Below are 17,156 nucleotides of genomic sequence, written 5' to 3'. Positions count from 1 at the left end.
ACACTGGACCACATTGCATTTTTCAGTTCAATGATCAGTTGATCAGCCCCAAGCATTTTGTTCACCTGGCTGGCAAGTCCACCCTGAAGGACTGGAAGAGAGCCATCCGTCTAGGCGGTATCATGCTCAGGTAAGTGCTGGTGACAAGCACTCAGTTTTCGGTAGAGTCTTTAACTTGACACTTGAACCCTATCTGTAGGGTTAGCATGGGCAGTCTACACTGTTTGACTTTGGTCAACTTCTCTTTGATCTTTTTTCTTCCTGTGTGACTCGGGATAGAATCCAGGGCCTTGTGCCTGCGAAGACAACACTCTACCACTGAGTTATTCCCGCAAGTCATAACTATTCAATCAGTTTATAGTAATGACAACCTAAGTAACTATTAAATCAAACTAACTAACCAAGCATCTACATCACATTTTTAGTTCAGGTGAGCCCTGAACTTGCTGTGTAGCCAAGGCAGACACCAGCACGCCTGGCTGAGGCTGCTGATGTCAGGAGGTTAACAGGATCCTTTCTTGGAAGAGAAGCTCCGAGTAGCTGATAATCCTCCCTGTCCTCCTCACGTAGAGCCAGTTGTCTTGGTGCTGAGTTAGTCTGGCTGTCCTGGAACTCACTCTGTAGACCAGGCTGGCCTCCAACTCAGAAATCCGCCTGCCTCTGCCTCCCAGAGTGCTGGGATTACAGGCATATGCCACCTCTGCCCGGCTGGTTTTCCCTCTTGAATGCATTAGTTAGTATTCGTTGAATTTCAATTCTGATAGAAAAAAAATTCAATGTGAAGAGTGGAGCTGTAGAGATAACTTGGCTGTTAAGAGTGCTACCTGCTCTGCCAGAGGACCTGGTTCAGTTCCCAGCACCCACACGGCAGCTCACAACCATCTGTAACTCTAGTTCTGGGGACCCAGCACCTTCTTCTAGCCTTCACAGAGACCAGTATGCATATAGTGCACAGACACGCATGCAGGCAATGCACCCATACACATGGAATTCTAAAAATAAAAATTAAGATCAAGAGTTAATCGTGCCCAGCTAGGTGTGAGCATACCTTTAATTCCAGCACTTGGAATGCAGAGGCAAGGGGATGTCAACTTTAAGGACAAGCAGGACTACATAACAAGTTCCAGAGCAGTCTGGGCTACAGAAAGAGATCCTGTTAGGTAGAAATAAAAAACAGACAAGGAGCTGGTTCCATTGGGCACAGTTTCTCAGTGGTGGAGACTCACCCCCACCCCCACCCCCTCCCCACCCCACCCCCACCCCGTTAATGACATTCCTGACTTCTTTAGCATATCGGCAGTGTGGTGAAGAATACCGACACTCCATAAACTCGGAAGAGTAGTGGTAGATGTGGGCAGGACCAGAGGACGTTTGTGATTCCATCTAGAATTTCCAGAATTTGGTGACCTCAGTTATTATCAGGCTTCCTTAGTCTTCGTCATGGACTCAGCAAGCTTGTCCCCGCTGCCCCTCTGACCTACTTCTCAAAGGTGACATGCAGCTTGACCTGCCCTTGTTTCTCTCTGTACAGGAAGATGATGGACTCTGGACAGATCGATTTTTACCAGCATGACAAAGTTTGCTCCAATACCTGCAGGAGCACCAAGTTTGACCTTCTGATCAGCAGTGCGAGGGCTCCAGTGCCGGGACAGCAGACAAGTGTGGTGCAGACGCCCACCTCGGCCGATGGTAGGGGGTAGGAGACCACTGGAGCCCGCTGTCCTCACCAGCCTTGCCCTGTGCACCATCATGCACCACTTCTCTCTTGCCTTTGTTGCTTGACTTTGCATTTGAGACCTTGTCTCACTCACCAGGCAGCCCAGGCTGAACTTGAACTTGCTGTGATTTTCCTGTTTCTGCCTCCTGAGTCACAAACATAATAGAATGTTGCTAGAATCACAAACATAAGCCACCATGCCAGGTGCCCCTGGTATGTCTTCATTTCCATTTCTCATGAGCATTGTCGTGCTGTGCTTTGTTGTAAGCTATTACAGCAGTTTTGGGTGGGATTTTACCTCAGAAACAGATTTCTTTTTTCCTTTTAAAAATGACCGGTTTTGGTTTGTTTTGAGACTATGTTTCCATGGCCCAGACTGTCCAGGAACTTACTATGTAGCCCAGGTTGGCTACACAGTGTTCACGTCTCTCAGCCTCTATAGTCACCAGGAGTCTTGACTCGCCCACGCCTGCCTCACTCACTGTGCTCCCTTCCCCCACCCCAGGGCAGGTAGGGAGCTGGTGGTTTTGAGACAATGTTTCTCTCTGTTACCCAGAGATCCACCTGCTTCTGCCTCCTGGTTGCTGGGACTAAAAGAATGGAACAAGGCTGGGCGGTGTTGGCGCACGCCTGTTATCCCAGCACTCTGGGAGGCAGAGGCAGGTGGATTTCTGAGTTCGAGGCCAGCCTGGTCTACAGAGTGAGTTCCAGGACAGCCAGGGCTACACAGAGAAATCCTGTCTCGGGGGGGAAAAAAAAAAGTATGGAACACTAATCCCAGCCTTCCTGGTCATCTTAATTTTCTTTTTTTGGTTGGCCGGCCTTCCTTCCTTCCTTCCTTCCTTCCTTCCTTCCTTCCTTCCTTTCGTTTTCTCCCAGACAGAATTTCTCTATATTACTACTGCCTGACCTGGAACTCACTGTGTAGACCAAGCTGGTCTCAAACTCACAGAAAGCAATCTTCCTCTGGCTTTTGAGTGCTGGGATTAAAGGCCAACACCACCTGGACTGCTAGAATTTAAGTTAGAACTTAAATTTCCAGGATTCTTATTTCTTTCTTAGAGTGCATACCAAGTATCAGCAAGATGGTTCTGTTCTCACAGAGCTCTCACAGTGCTCCCACAGTGCTCTCACAGTGCTCCCACAGTGCTCTCACAGTGCTCCCACAGAGCTCTCTCATGCCACTCTTGAGGCATGTCGGGCTTGAAGGAGATGTAATAAGGTTAGAAAGGTAGATCGGAATGACAAATCCATCAGTGGTCATCTGAGAGGACGATTGTGTATAACAGGTGTTCTGCCTGAGTGAGCCCCAGCTTACTAGGGTAGACTTTCACACAGATGAGCAGGGTGGGTGCACACTGACCCTGAAGATTTGTTTGTGTAGATGCAGTCCTTCCTATAGAGTTTGGCTGGTCTGGAATTTGCTGTGTAGAACAGCTACTCTCAAGACTTAGGGCAGTTGCTTTGTCTTGTTTATAGTTAATCAGACATAATCTGATTATGTAGTCCCAGCTGATCTAGAACCTGTGTCTCCTGCACCTGCCTCCTGAATGCTGGGGTGACACTATGCTTAACTGATCCTTTCTTTTAAGATTTATTTATAGCCGGGTGGTGGTGGTGCATGCCTGTAATCCCAGCACTCTGGGAGGCAGAGGCAGGAGGATTTCAGAGTTCCAGGACAGCCAGGGGTATACAGAGAAACCCTGTCTTGAAAAAACCAAATCCAAAACACCAAAAAAAAAAAAAAAAGATTTATTTATGTGACTTTATTCCTATCGGTGCTCTATTTGCATATGTACCTGCATGAGAGGAAAGGGCATCAGATCCCATTATAGATCGCTGGGAACCACCATGTAGCTGGGAATTGAACTCAGGACCTCTGGAAGAGTGTCAGTGCTCTTAACCACTGAGCCATCTCTCCAGCCTAGTCTTTGGTGGTTTTGAACTTGGGTCTGGGCTCCTTCTTATTATCTAGGGGGAAGGAAGAGGGAAGAGAGAGAGAAGGAGATGGGAAATTAGCGACAGATTCAGTCATGACCTCTGGAGAAACCATACTTACATAAAACGTGTCTATAAAACTACTATTATAAAGCCTAGGGTGCCGGGCGGTGGTGGCGCACGCCTGTAATCCCAGCACTCGAACCCAGTTCGAGGCCAGCCTGGTCTACAGAGTGAGTTCCAGGACAGCCAGGGCTACACAGAGAAACCCTGTCTCAAAAAAAAAAACAAATCCCCAAAAAATAAATAAATAAAGCCTAGGGTACAGTGGCACCCAGGCTCACCACAAACTCATGGTGCCTGTTCTGCTCTGCCTCCTGACCCACCTCACATGGCTTTGTGGGGGTTGTTTTTGGTTTAGTTTTTGGTGAACCCTCATATTTTTTTTTTTTTTTTTAGTTTTTTCGAGACAGGGTTTCTCTGTATCCCTGGCAGTCCTGGAAGCTGGCCTTGAACTCAGAAATCCTCCTGCCTCTGCCTCCCAAAGTGCTGGTATTATAGGTGTGCGCCACCACTGCCTGGAGAACCCTCATATTCTTAATCAATAGATGAATAAAAGGGAAATCTCTCAAAGCCTAGGCACCCTTAACCAACAAATGCCCTTGACCACTGAGCCGTCTGTCACTGCAGTCTCAGGCCTCTGTGTATTATCCATGGATCTTTACCTAATAAATTGGTTTTTTGTTTGTTTGTTTTTTGGTTTTTGTTTGCTTGTTTTGTTTTGTTTTTTCCTCTGTTTCTCTTGCTTTCGCATCCCAGGCTGATCCAGTAGCTACGGCAGCTTCAGATGTTCTAGATGCTTACCGTCAAGCACATTTGGAGTAGGGCTCATGACAAGCATGCTGTTTTAAGTGATCCTAGCTCTTCCTCTTCCTCAGTGACTGGAGTGGGCAGCTTGGCAGGCACATGTACCCTCAGTAACTTCCCAAACATCTGACTTCCGGAAGTAGATTGTCCTTGTATGGCTTCCTGTTCTTCTGTTCAGAGTAAGAAGACAGCCAGGCGGTGGTGGCACATGCCTGTAATCCCAGCACTTGGGAGACAGAGGCATGCAGATTTCTGAGTTCAAGGCCAGCCAGGTCTACAGAGTGAGTTTCAGGACAGCCAGGGCTACACAGAGAAACCCTGTCTCGGGAAAACAAAACAAAAAACAAGCAAACAAACAGAAAAACAATAAGAAGAAAGCTTTTTCCTTTGCAGGGAAAGTTTTCTTTGGAAAAATTAATATACATCCTGGCTTACCTAGAGATGTGGGTTTTTAAATACAGGCAAGAGGCAGCATGTTAAAGTACCAGGTCTGTGTCTGTGAGGATGAGAGAAGATAGCTAGGACTATTCTCATAGTCTTGACTGCTTTGTGTCTGATGGACTCTCCTTAGGGAACATCACACAGATTGCCATCTCAGAGGAGAGCATGGAAGAGGCAGGGCTGGAGTGGAACTCAGCCCTCACCGCCGCTGTCACCATGGCCACAGAGGAGGGTATAAAGAAAGAGTCTGAAGAGATTTCAGGTACTTTCCCATACAGCTCACTTTCTTCTGCTAATCAACTATTTAATAAATATTTGTTGCTATTTGCTGTAACTCAGTGAACATTTGAGGTCAACCTGCAGGCCCTCCCACCCAGCTGTTTGATTTAATGTAGAGCTAATAAAAATTAATCATTAATTAATATTTAGTGTAATATCTTTATTAGCTAACCTTCATAACATTAAATCTTATCTATTCAAAAGCAAAATTGAAATTGAATTTAATCAAGTATTACTTAGCCTTAAATATTGAGTGCCTTATTAATATTTAACTAAATATCTTTATTGGAGTGAGATGCCAGTTTTTATAGCCAGAATCATACCAAATCAAGGGCCTGACAAATTGAGGTAAATATCCTAAGCCCCGGTAGTGACCGAAGGGGCTAATAATTAGGTACCAACTCGTGGAGGCGCCAGTCCTTCCTGCTTTAATACAGAACCCTTCTGAGCTGAACTGAACATTGTAGCCATGTGCTGAGGTATCGGGTAATGTCTCTGTTCACCTTCTGTTTCATCTGCCTTGTGTCAGAGGACACGCTGATGTTCTGGAAGGGGATAGCTGACGTGGGGCTGATGGAGGAGGTCGTGTGCAACATACAGAAGGAACTAGAAGAACTCCTCAGGGGCGTTCAGCCTCGGCTCATTCACGCTCCTTTCCAGGTCACAGGTGAGTTCACTGAGGCCGGAATCAGCCGTCATTTTCAAATACCCACAAGTGTCCGTCCTCATGCAGCTGTTGGCCTCAACTCCAGAGGCAGAGGCATCTTACCTTAATTTTACAGATGAGAAAAGTAAGGCTTGGACAAGTTAAGGCATTGTTTTTATGGTTCGTGACTGCTTGGTTATGTGGTCCCAGGGATTTAACTTGGCCTCAGCATGCTGGGGAGCCCTCTCCATGGAGACATAGTCCCAGCCTTACTTTATTTTATGCATTAGCTGGACTTTAAACTTTGGTTTGGTCATATCTTGTTTTTTTAAAGACTTCACTTTTCTTTTTAAATCCTGTTGTCTTAAAAGTTTCTACTACTATGATGAAACAGCGTAACAGAAGCAACTTTGTGTGTGTTGGGGAAGGACTTGCCCCATCATGTTCTTCTAGGTCACACTCTGTCATTGACACACTTACACTAATCAATCGCTCCTGAGTGCTGGCACCTGCTTTTCTTCCTTGTCTGGATGGTGAATCTCCAGCCTCTGACTCTTTCCTTGAGTTCCTGTCTCTCCTGGAAGTCCCGCCTATCCTCTCCTGCTTTGCTATAGGCTGTTCAACTCTTTAGTAAACCAATCAGGAGATGATGGAGAAGATGCTTACAAAATGCTAAGACAGGTGAAGTGTCATAAAAGTAACATTACCAAAGTCTGGCCAGTAATCAGATCCCTGCCAGTACAGAAATCAGAAAGGTCACCCCTCCAAACCCTGTCTGAGGGGTGGGGTAGGAATGCTTCACAGACTTGCCCACAGACCACTCTGGTAGGGATATTTTCCAAATTGTACTTTGCCCTTTGAAATGCTTGTGTTGTGTTGACATGGAACTATTTAGCACACATGTGTGTCTGTATATGCACATGAATGTGAGTTGTTGTGAATGCAGAGGCATCAGAGCCTCCTGGAGCTGGCAGCTGTGCACTGACTGAGGTGGGTACTGGGAACTTAGCACAGGGCTTCTGGAAGAGCATAGTGCTCTTAACCACTGGCCTGGCAGGGCTTTGATCGGACTAAGTACACACTGTTTCATTTACCACTAAATTGAGATGACTGTAAGGTCTTCACATAGAAGCATCAGCAAATTAGATGGAGGTATGACTGTGGAACGCAGGAAATGGTGGAACTAGGGAACTACATGTGGGAGATCACAGCTTTTGTATGTAAAAAACCATCGAGTTGGACACACTAGCGCCAGCCTGTGGTCTCAGCTCCTTAGCCAATTAAAAGGCAGACACTGTGGTATATATCTGTAATCCCAGCCCACTGGAAGTGGAGGCTCATGAGTTTAAGCATCTGGTTACATATCGAGACCTTTTCTCTAAACACCAAAAGTTGGACATAGAACTGGGTGAAGTAGCTGTGGGAAGGAGTGTACGTAAAGTGGGCTGAGCTGAGGTCAGTAGTGTAGAGGGTAGTGTTAATTAACAGTAATGTCGCAAGGCCTCATGTTTGACATGTAAAATAGGACGTGTGTGCGCGTGTTTGTATAGGTACTTGTTGTTGTTTGAGATAAGGTCTCTCTATATGTAGCCTTGGCTATCTGGGAACTCACAATGTAGAACAGGCTAGACCTGAAGTTGTCTCTGCTGCCTGAGTTCTGGGAAAGGCATATACCACCACACCTAGCCAATTATTGATTTTTTTTCTTTCTTCATTTATTGATCTTTTTGTTTTGGTTTGGTTTGGTTTGGTTTGGTTTTTTGGATTTGTTTTTTTCGAGACAGGATTTCTCTGTATAGCCCTGGCTGTCCTGGAACTCACTCTGTAGACCAGGCTGGCCTCGAACTCTGCCTCTCAGAGTGCTGGGATTACGGGCGTGGGTTACCACCGCCCAGCTTTTTTTTTTTTTTTTTTTTTTTTTTTTTTTTTTGAGACAAGACTTTACTCTAACCCAGGTTGGTTCTTCAACTCAAGGGAGTGATCTCACCTCAGCCTCCCAGATGCTGTGATTACAGTGTAAGCCGTCATCCTGAGGCTCACATAGTCCTTGTGCCTCAGCAGGCCCAGCTGCCTTTTACCACACCCAGCTTTTCCCATCCTGTTTTCTAAACAGTGGGTCAGAATTTAAAACTAGATGCAAGGCTTAAAGTTTGTTTTGTTTGTTGATGTTGTTCTTCTGTGGTTTTTTTTTTTTTTTTTAATATTATTGATTGATCTTGGCCTTTGTTTTCACGGTAGTCAGAATGGATCGTTGTAGCAAGTGTTCCCTGCCAGTACCATGCTCCTCCCCCATGTGATTGTTATGTAGAAAGACATGCAAATATGTTACAAAAGCAAAATCAAATGCATGTGCTAAATCTTGGCTTAAAACAATTGCCAGACATGGTGATTAGCACCTGTCATCTCAGAACTAAGGAAGGAGTTCAGTTATCTTTGGCAAGTTTGAGGACAGCCCAGCCAATGAGATCCTGTCTCAAAACCACCACCACCACAATTGTTGAAATGTATTTAAGAGAGTCCCATAATATCTTGGTTCTTTTCCTTGTAGTGTGTAAGGGATGTGTGATTGAATCACAGTCTACCATAGCTCAGACTGGCCTGGAACTTACTCTGTAGCTTGGGCTATCCTTGAACTCCTGACTATAAGGCCTGTGTCTCCCAAGTGGGCTGGGTTTGCAAGCATGTACCACCACTCTTCTGGCCTCTTTCAGGTCTGTAATTAGTACATGAGGGAGCTGGTAGGAGCTTCTGTGTGACTCTACAGGCCTGTGCTTTGTTTAATAGATGCTGCTGTTCTAAACAATGTGGCGAACACGTTTGGCCTAATGGACACTGTCAAGAGAGTTTTGGACAACAGGCGGAAGCAAGTGCAGCAGGGAGAGGAGCAGTTTCTCTACACGCTGGCAGGTACGCTGGCGAGCTCGCCTCCTCCAGAATGTGCTTGTTCTGCAGTGCTCCTGGGAGGGCGGACACGCCACTACACTTCGTTATTCTAATAGTCTAGGAGTGTTGGTGACAGGACACCACTCAGCTTCCCCTCTCCACATTTCTGTATTGCTGTTTTTGCTGACTGTGGATTTTGTACATTTTCCATTTTTTGTCATAACCATAAATTGTGACTATGGCTGGCTGAGTTGTAATGTAATGTAACATGAGGACTTCATGTTAGATCCCCAGCACCCACATGAGAAGTCCAGGCTCGGGGCATGCATCTGCAATCCCAACACTGGGGAAAAGGAGACAGGCAGATGCCTGGAGCTAGCCAGACTGGAGCTCCCTGTTCGCTAAAAGACCTCATCTCACAAAAATAAGGTGGAGTGGTAGTGCACACCTTTAATCCCAGCACTTGGGAGGCAGAGGCAGGTGGATTTCTGAGTTCAAGGCCAGCCTGGTCTACCGAGTAAGTTCCAGGACAGCCAGGGCTACACAGAGAAATCCTGTCTCGAAAAAAAAACCAAATCCAAAAAAAACAAAAAAAAGAATACAAAGACTTTGCCCGTAGACCTGGGGAGACCTATGAAGACTGGAGGTGGGACATGCGCCCTCTGGAGAGCACGATTCTACTGCCCACAGCTTTAAGTGTTCTTAAACAGTCACTCTAATTGGTACACTATTTAACTCAGCCCCGTGAGACAGCCACTCAAGCCTAATTGGTGAGTTGCAGGCTAACAAGAGACTTTGTCTTAAAGGAGATAAAGTGTGCTCCTAAGGGTGACACCTGAGTTTGTCCTCTTGTTTGCATAGGAATCCACATATACATGGATACACATGTGCTCGTACATATGCACACACATACATAAGACCTCAGAAGGTAAAAGAAAAATGTTGTACTATGCCTCATAAACATGTATAGTTTATGATAGATGCAGGTGTGCTGGAGTGATAGCTCACAGTTGAGAGCATACTTCCTCCTCTTCCAGAGAATTCCTGTATCTACACCACCTGAAACTCCAGCTGCCTCACAGGCACCTGCACTCATGTGCTCTCTCTCTCTCTCTCTCTCTCTTTCTCTCTCTCTCTCTCTCTCTCTCTCTCTCTCTCTCTCACACACACACACACACACACACACACACACACACAATAATTAAAAATAAAAAGTCAATCTCATATGTCTGCGATGTGCGGACTGGGAGTTGTAGCTCAGTGCTAAGGCACATCCTTAGGATGCTGGCAGTCCTGAGTATGAATCACACACTTCTGAAAAGGACCATGGGAGCTTCTTGGATTTGTGTTTTGGCAAGAGATGAAAAATTTGCAGATGAGTATATGGTGAGTAAGAGCACGGTTTAAAGGCTCTGAACTGTTGCCCGGCCCAGAATCTCACCATTAAATGCAATTTCTAAAGGGTTTTAAAAAAAAAAAATCGGGCGGTGGTGGCGCACGCTTTTAATCCCAGCACTTGGGAGGCAGAGGCAGGCGGATTTCTGAGTTCAAGGCCAGCCTGGTCTACAGAGTGAGTTCCAGAACAGCCAGGGCGACACAGAGAAACCCTGTCTCGGGGAAAAAAAAAACCAAAAAAACAACAAAAAAAAGGAATGCTTTCTGGGTGTCATGTGGGAAACAGTGGTGTGACATGCCTGAGGTACATAACGTAGGGCCAGGACAGGGTCCTGTGTCTCCCAACTCCTGGTGAATGTTCCCAACATGACATTTCTTTCCACAAAGTCTGGTTGGTTTTGGTTTTTTTCCCCATAGACTTGGAACGGCAGTTGGAGGAGCAAAAAAAGCAAGCCCAAGATCCCAGACTGAAATCCCAGACGGTTCAAAACGTGGTGCTGATGCCCGTGAGCACCCCAAAGCCTCCAAAAAGACCCCGGCTCCAGCGGCCAGCCTCCACCACCGTCCTGAGCCCTTCTCCTGTCCAGCAGCCTCAGTTTACTGTCATTTCTCCCATCACCATCACCCCCGTGGGCCAGTCCTTCTCCATGGGCAATATCCCAGTGGCTACCCTCAGCCAGGGCTCCAGTCCTGTGACTGTCCACACGCTGCCTTCTGGCCCCCAGCTCTTCCGCTACGCCACAGTGGTTTCCTCTGCCAAGAGCAGCTCACCAGACACAGTGACCATCCACCCTTCGTCAAGTTTGGCACTGCTAAGCTCCACCTCTGTGCAGGATGGGAGTGCCCTGGGCAGTATGGCCACCATGGTGAGCCCCGTGGAGCTGGTGGCCATGGAGTCTGGCCTGACGTCAGCAATCCAGGCTGTAGAAAGCACCTCTGAGGATGGGCAGACCATCATCGAGATCGACCCTGCTCCAGACCCCGAGGCTGACGACACTGACAGCAAAGCAGTCATCTTGGAGACAGAGCTGAGGACTGAGGAGAAAGTGGTAGCCGAAATGGAAGACCACCAGCATCAGGTCCACAATGTAGAGATTGTGGTCTTGGAGGACTGACTGGGGATGGGGCCAAGAGCTGTGTTTTGGTTTGGAATTTTAATTATGTTTATTTTTATCATTGTCCCACTCATTTCCACATAGAACCTTTTTTTTAAAAAAAAAAAAAAAGAAAAGAAAAGAAACAAACAAACTACCAAATCTCATTGTAACTGAAAATGTTGGGTTCCTCCTGCTCCCTCACTGACAGATGGACAGAACAAGCTACCTTTCCAGAAGTTAGGGACAGGCCACCAAGGTCTGAGTCATCTTCCTCAAGGAAGGTAATTGCTTTTAGAGGAGGTGTCAAAATAACCAGGAATCCTTTCCAGAATAGTCTGTCTGTCTATACACGCATGGTTTCACTCTTGTAAAGATGCATTGACCAGACCACGGAACACAGATCTGACGCCAGAAGACAACCAGCTCTGTACCCTGGATGTGATGGCCAGTGCAAAACTCTGAAACAACAGGAAGCTGGCTCTGCTTAGGGCAGGAAGTAGCAGCAGTAGCAGCTTAAAGGGGAAGCCCTTTGACAAGGAGAAGGCAAGAAGTAGTCTTCCAGAGGTGCATCTGATGCCCCTCAAGCGCTCTGAGGGTTGGGTGCCATTTTCAGAAGAGGCCAGAGATTATAGAAAGATACACAGCAATCAAAAGATTGTCACAGCTGTGCTTTTGGGATAGCTCATCTTGCCCCCAGCCTTGTCAAAGCCCTCAGCCTCTTCACCAAGGATTATTAGTCCGTTCCTTTGCAGACTGTGATGTAGTATAGATTGTTGTAGTTCTTGGACTGTGGCTGTCATAGAGGTGGGGCTCCGAGGCCAGCATTTTTTGTTTCTTGATTCCTGGAATGGCAGAGTCCCTCATGTAGACCAGCTGCTATTTTTGGTGGAGCCCTGCATGCGTGCGTGTGTGTGTGTGTGTGTGTGTGTGTGTGTGTGTGTGTGTGTGACATGTTTTGGCTTTGGAACCAAAAGCAGTCATTTACTTGGTGCTTCCCCTCCTTTTACCTGAGTGTGCTGTATCCCACGCTCTTCAGCGCTCCACAGACAGCAGTGACAGGTGCTGCCTGCCTTCATTCCTCTTGAGATTCTCTCCTCTTCGTACCACAGATGTTGCAGTGAGATACAGAACTCATAAAATGACTTAGGCTTGACAGGGAAGACTGGTAACACCCCCAGCCTTTCCTGAGGTGTGGACTAGATGTCTCCTGAGTGAGCTGGACTTCCTGGGAAAGACACATTGTCTATATGACATTGTAAGAAATTTGACAGGAGGGCTGGAGAGATGGCTCAGCGGTTAAGAGCACTGACTGCACTTCCAGAGGTCCTGAGTTCAATTCCCAGCAACCACATGGTGGCTCACAACCATCTGTAATGGGATCCAATGCCCTCTTCTGTATCTGAAGACAGTGACAGAGTACACATATACATAAAATAAATCTTAAAAAAAAAAAAAGCACCAAGATTTAAAAAAAAAAAAAAGAAAGAAATTTGACAGGAGTGTCAGTAACGTCTGGGCTGGGGGCTTCTTCCTAAATGCTGTTTATACTTTCAGAACTACTAGGTCACTTTTTCTGCTGTGATCCCATTCATTCTCTTCAGGGTTTGGGGGAAGAGTGAGCAGTTTCTGATGTCTTTAATTATATTGTTTACTATATAGGCAGTCTCCGGGTGACTTTATAGGTCAAAAAAGCACACAGCTTAGGAGTTGGAGGATTTATCATTATTATTAAAAGTAAAATTTTGGCTTTAGTTTAAAAAGAAAATAGAGAAGGATGCCTGTCTAAATCTGTCTTCCTGCCTGCAGGTTTTGAAAGCCCTGTAAGCAACTGAAAGTTGCACTTCCCATCTCTTAGATGGCCATGTGTCCCCTGGGAAGCCCTCAGGGGTCACTCTGAAGACCCTGAAGAGTGCAGTTTCTGAACTCTATTCAGATTTGTTTCAGCTTTAAAACTGGACTTTTCTTTTCAGAATATTTAACTAGGCTGGGGACAGAACTGAGTTGGTAAAGTGTTTACCTAGCATACATGAAACCCTGGGTTTAGTCTCTAGCAGGAAACAAGCTGGGCGTGGGGCTCAGACCTTTAATACTAACACTTGGGAAATAGAGACAGGAGCCTTAGAAATTCAAGGTCACACATGGTAAGTTCAAGACTAGCCTGGGATATATGAAATAGTGTCTCAAAAAAATGCTGTGTAGGACAAGCTTTGGGTCTCTTATAGACTTTCTGTTAATACATAGGAATTTTTATTACACTTATTTATCCATGAGTGTGTGTGTGTGTGTGTGTGTGTGTGTGTGTGTGTGTAATGGAGAGCTTGCTATGGTATGTGTGGAGGTCAGAGAACAACCGGCAGGAGTCTGTTCTCTCCTTCCACCCATGGGTCCTGGGGACTGAACTCAGGTTGTCAGGCTTGGTGACAAAGCACCCTCATCCCCAGCCCTACACGCTTCAGTCTTCAGACTGAAACCGTTACTTGAACCTAGAAAGCCACATCTCATCCCTGTTGTGCCCTTTAGGTCATTTCTCTTGTCCAGAGATGGGCGGACCAATTCAGGACACGGGATGCGCCCTAGAGAGTAGAGGCAGGCTCCCTCAGGACCTGGCTTTGCACTCCTCACAGCCGTTGTTGTATTAAAGATCGTGTGAGCACCATGCTTCCAAACTCAGATTTCCTTCTTGAGACAGAGCTTATTTAAAACATTTTGGGGTGGATTCCACAAGCTTTGCTGTTTTTCCTGGTCTTCCAATTGCTGTCGTTGCTAGCAGCTGTGTCACTGGTAGCCCTGGTCTGTATCATTTTAGCTGGGTGAGACACATGCAAGATACTGATATGTGAACAGGCGGTGCAATGAAATTCCTCCTCAGGCTGACTTGATGGTAGCTATCTTTTCTCTAGCCATTCATTAAATAAACATCTGTTGAGTACTGTCTATGTATACCTGCTGAACGCCAATGGATTGCGTCGCTGAGGCTCCCTATAGGTGCCATGAAGATGCAGGTTTTGTGCTAGACAGTGATCTTGTCGACAATTCCTGTTCTCAAGAAGTTCATACCCAGACATCTTTGCAGCTAACCAGACTTATGTTTGTTTTTCTTTCTTTCTTCTTTTTTTTCCGTTTTTTGTTTTTTGAGACAGGGCTGTCCTGGAGCTCACTCTGAAGACCAGGCTGGCTTCGAACTCAGAAATCTTCCTGCCTCTGCCTCCCATGTGCTGGGATTAAATGCGTGCACCACTGCCACCATAGTGAATAGTCAACCGTATTTTAATGTTTCTTTTCTAATCCTGTTCTATCTTAAGCATTGAGAAGGACTCTGAAGCTGGGAGTGGTGGCACACGTCTGTAATCCCAGTATTTGGGAGGCAGAGGCAGGTGGAGTTCGAGGCCAGCCTGGTCTACAGAGTGAGTTCCAGGACAGCCAGGGCTATACAGAGAAACCCTGTCTCGAGAAAGAAAAAAAAAAAAAAAAGAAAGAGAAGGACTCTGAGTCTTTAGTAAGGCTACCTCTGGTGAGAGATCACATTATGTTGAGGTGAATGTAGCTGTGGTCTTTGGGCCTGAAGTTAAGCACAAAAGATTAAGTTCCTCACTCAGCTTGGGGTCTGACTGGCTTCAGCTAATCTGAGGCAGTTCTCTGTATACCCTAGTTGCCCTGAACTAGCCTATGTAGAGCAGCCTGGCTTTGACTCATAAAGGTCCATCTGCCTCTGCCTCCCAAGGACTGGGATTAAAGCTTCCAAAGAATGGTGTTGCATGCGTGCCTGCCGCCCCAGTCCCAGAGACAGATGCAGGAGGCTAGCAAGCTTCAAGATCCTATCTCACAAACCAGAAATTTAGGCTTCCACACCCCAAACCCAAAGTTTACTCTGCTTTTGTTTGTGTCCCCGCCCCCATGGACGACAGACATTCAAGATTCAAAACCACTTTGGTGTGTACTTCCCTCACCTGCCGTAGTAGCGGGGGAGCTGAGATAAATGAGGGTATTTTGGAAACTAATATCAGATGATTCTTTTTTTGTTTGTTTGTTTTTGTTTTTGTTTTTTGTTTTTTGTTTTTCGAGACAAGGTTTCTCTATATAGCCCTGGCTGTTCTGGAACTCACTCTGTAGACCAGGCTGGCCTCGAACTCAGAAATCCCCCTGCCTCTGCTGGGATTACAGGCGTGTGCCACCATGCCCGGCTCAGATGATTCTTTTAATGTTGGTGTTTTGTTCCATTTCATGAAAGACACAGAAGGTAAGTGTATATGGAGAGTACTCATTTTATTTACAAAAAAAAAGTACATCTAGTGTTCTTGTATGTGTGTGACATGCCATGGTGCACAGTATCTTGTCAAAGAACAATTTTCAGGAATCAGTTCTCTCCTTTCACCATGTGGATTCCAGGGATCAAATTCAGTTCACCAGGCTTGGCCACAAGCACAGCGACTCATTGAGCCATCTCACTGGCCGAAGAAGTTGGTTTGTTTTAGATGTATTTATTTTAGTTTATGTATATAATTGTTCTTACAAGTATGTATGTGCACCTCACGCATGCCTGGTATCCAAAGTGGTCAGTCTGGAGAGCATTTCAGATCTGCTAGAGCTGGAGTCAGAGATGATGTCCCCTTTCACGTGGATGCTGGAAATCCAACCCAGGTTATCTGGATAAATACATACTCTCAACTGAACTGTCTCTTCAGATGGTATTATAAATAGCAAAACTCGGGCTGGAGAGATGGCTCAGTGGTTAAGAGCACTGGCTGCGCTTCCAGAGGTCCTGAGTTCAAACCCCACCTACCACATAGTGGCTCACAACCATTTGTAATGAGATCTGATGCCCTCTTCTGGTGTGTCTGAAGACAGCTACAGTGTACTCACATATGATAAATAAAATTTTGAGCTAGAGCGAGTGGGGCCACAGCAGAGAGCTGTAGAGATGGCTCAGTGGTTAAGAGCACTGACTGCTCTTCCGGAGGTCCTGAGTTCGAATCCCAGCAACCACATGGTGTCTGTAATGAGATAGGACGCCCTCTTCTGGTGTGTCTGAAGACAGCTACAGTGTATTTACATATAATAAATAAATCTTTAAAAAAAAAATAGCAAAACTCTGTTGTGAAATATGGACTCATTGAGTCAGAACTGACCCACAATGGAGGACTATCTAGCAGGTGGAAAAGACTCCCCCTGCACCAAAAAGGTTGAATTCTGAAATTAAGCACAAAGTGGTTGCACACATCTTTGATCCCAGCACTTGAGAGGCAGTTGGATCTCTGAGTTTGAGGCCAGACTGATCTACAGAGAGAGTTTTAGGACAGTCAAGGCTACACAGAGAAATCCCATCTTGAAAAAAAAAATGAAGTTGTGGTCAATCCTGAGGATGAACTCAGTGAGAGAAAGTCCCAATATAGCCCAGTCCCTGCACCGCTAGGTGATTTTCTAGTAGTTGATTACTTAGGGGTTCCTTCCACCTAGAATAATTCTTCCCGGGGAAGTCCTAGTGTTGAGGGAACATTGTGATTTAAAAGCCCTTGCCTAGCCCCAGTTGAGAATTCTAGTATAGTCTATAATGTGCTAATGAACAACCAAAGTGGCCAGGTGTGGTGTCTTCTACCTGTTGAGGTCAGTTGGGTTCTAAAGCAAAATCCTGTTTCAAGTAAATATCCAGAACCAAGTTTGTCAGGGACTCCAGGGTACTCTTTCCTCTTCAAAGTCTGTTCTCTGTCCCTCTGTTCGGGACTGAGCCAGACATCTGGGAAGAACTCAGAACCCCCGATCCACACACTTCTGCATCAACTTTTCTCTTCAGCTCCTAAAAAGCCATAGTTTGATTCTCGTGCTCTTCCACAATACATCTTTATTTATTAATATATTTTTAAGATTCATGTATTCATATATTTTATAATATAGGTGT

At 45.8% G+C, this 17,156-nt stretch overlaps 1 protein-coding gene across 3 annotated transcripts in view; it reads left to right on the top strand.

Moving 5' to 3' along the window:
• Gmeb1 (glucocorticoid modulatory element binding protein 1) overlaps nucleotides 1-14,203 on the top strand; it is a 36,875-nt gene extending 22,672 nt beyond the window's left edge. For all 3 annotated transcript variants that reach the window (XM_052177567.1, XM_052177569.1, XM_052177570.1), the window contains exons 5-10: nucleotides 27-130; nucleotides 1,532-1,689; nucleotides 5,094-5,225; nucleotides 5,772-5,909; nucleotides 8,673-8,795; nucleotides 10,584-14,203. In XM_052177567.1, the coding sequence (XP_052033527.1) occupies nucleotides 27-130; nucleotides 1,532-1,689; nucleotides 5,094-5,225; nucleotides 5,772-5,909; nucleotides 8,673-8,795; nucleotides 10,584-11,281 (1,353 nt within the window). In that variant the 3' untranslated portion in view covers nucleotides 11,282-14,203. The remainder of the gene's footprint in view (nucleotides 1-26; nucleotides 131-1,531; nucleotides 1,690-5,093; nucleotides 5,226-5,771; nucleotides 5,910-8,672; nucleotides 8,796-10,583) is intronic.
• The last annotated feature ends 2,953 nt before the right edge of the window (nucleotides 14,204-17,156 follow it).

The sequence above is a fragment of the Apodemus sylvaticus genome, chromosome 3 (genome assembly GCF_947179515.1).
Source record: "Apodemus sylvaticus chromosome 3, mApoSyl1.1, whole genome shotgun sequence".
Lineage (NCBI taxonomy): Eukaryota > Metazoa > Chordata > Mammalia > Rodentia > Muridae > Apodemus > Apodemus sylvaticus.
Note: the sequence above shows the minus strand (reverse complement) of the source record. Positions and strands in the feature narration are given on the sequence as shown.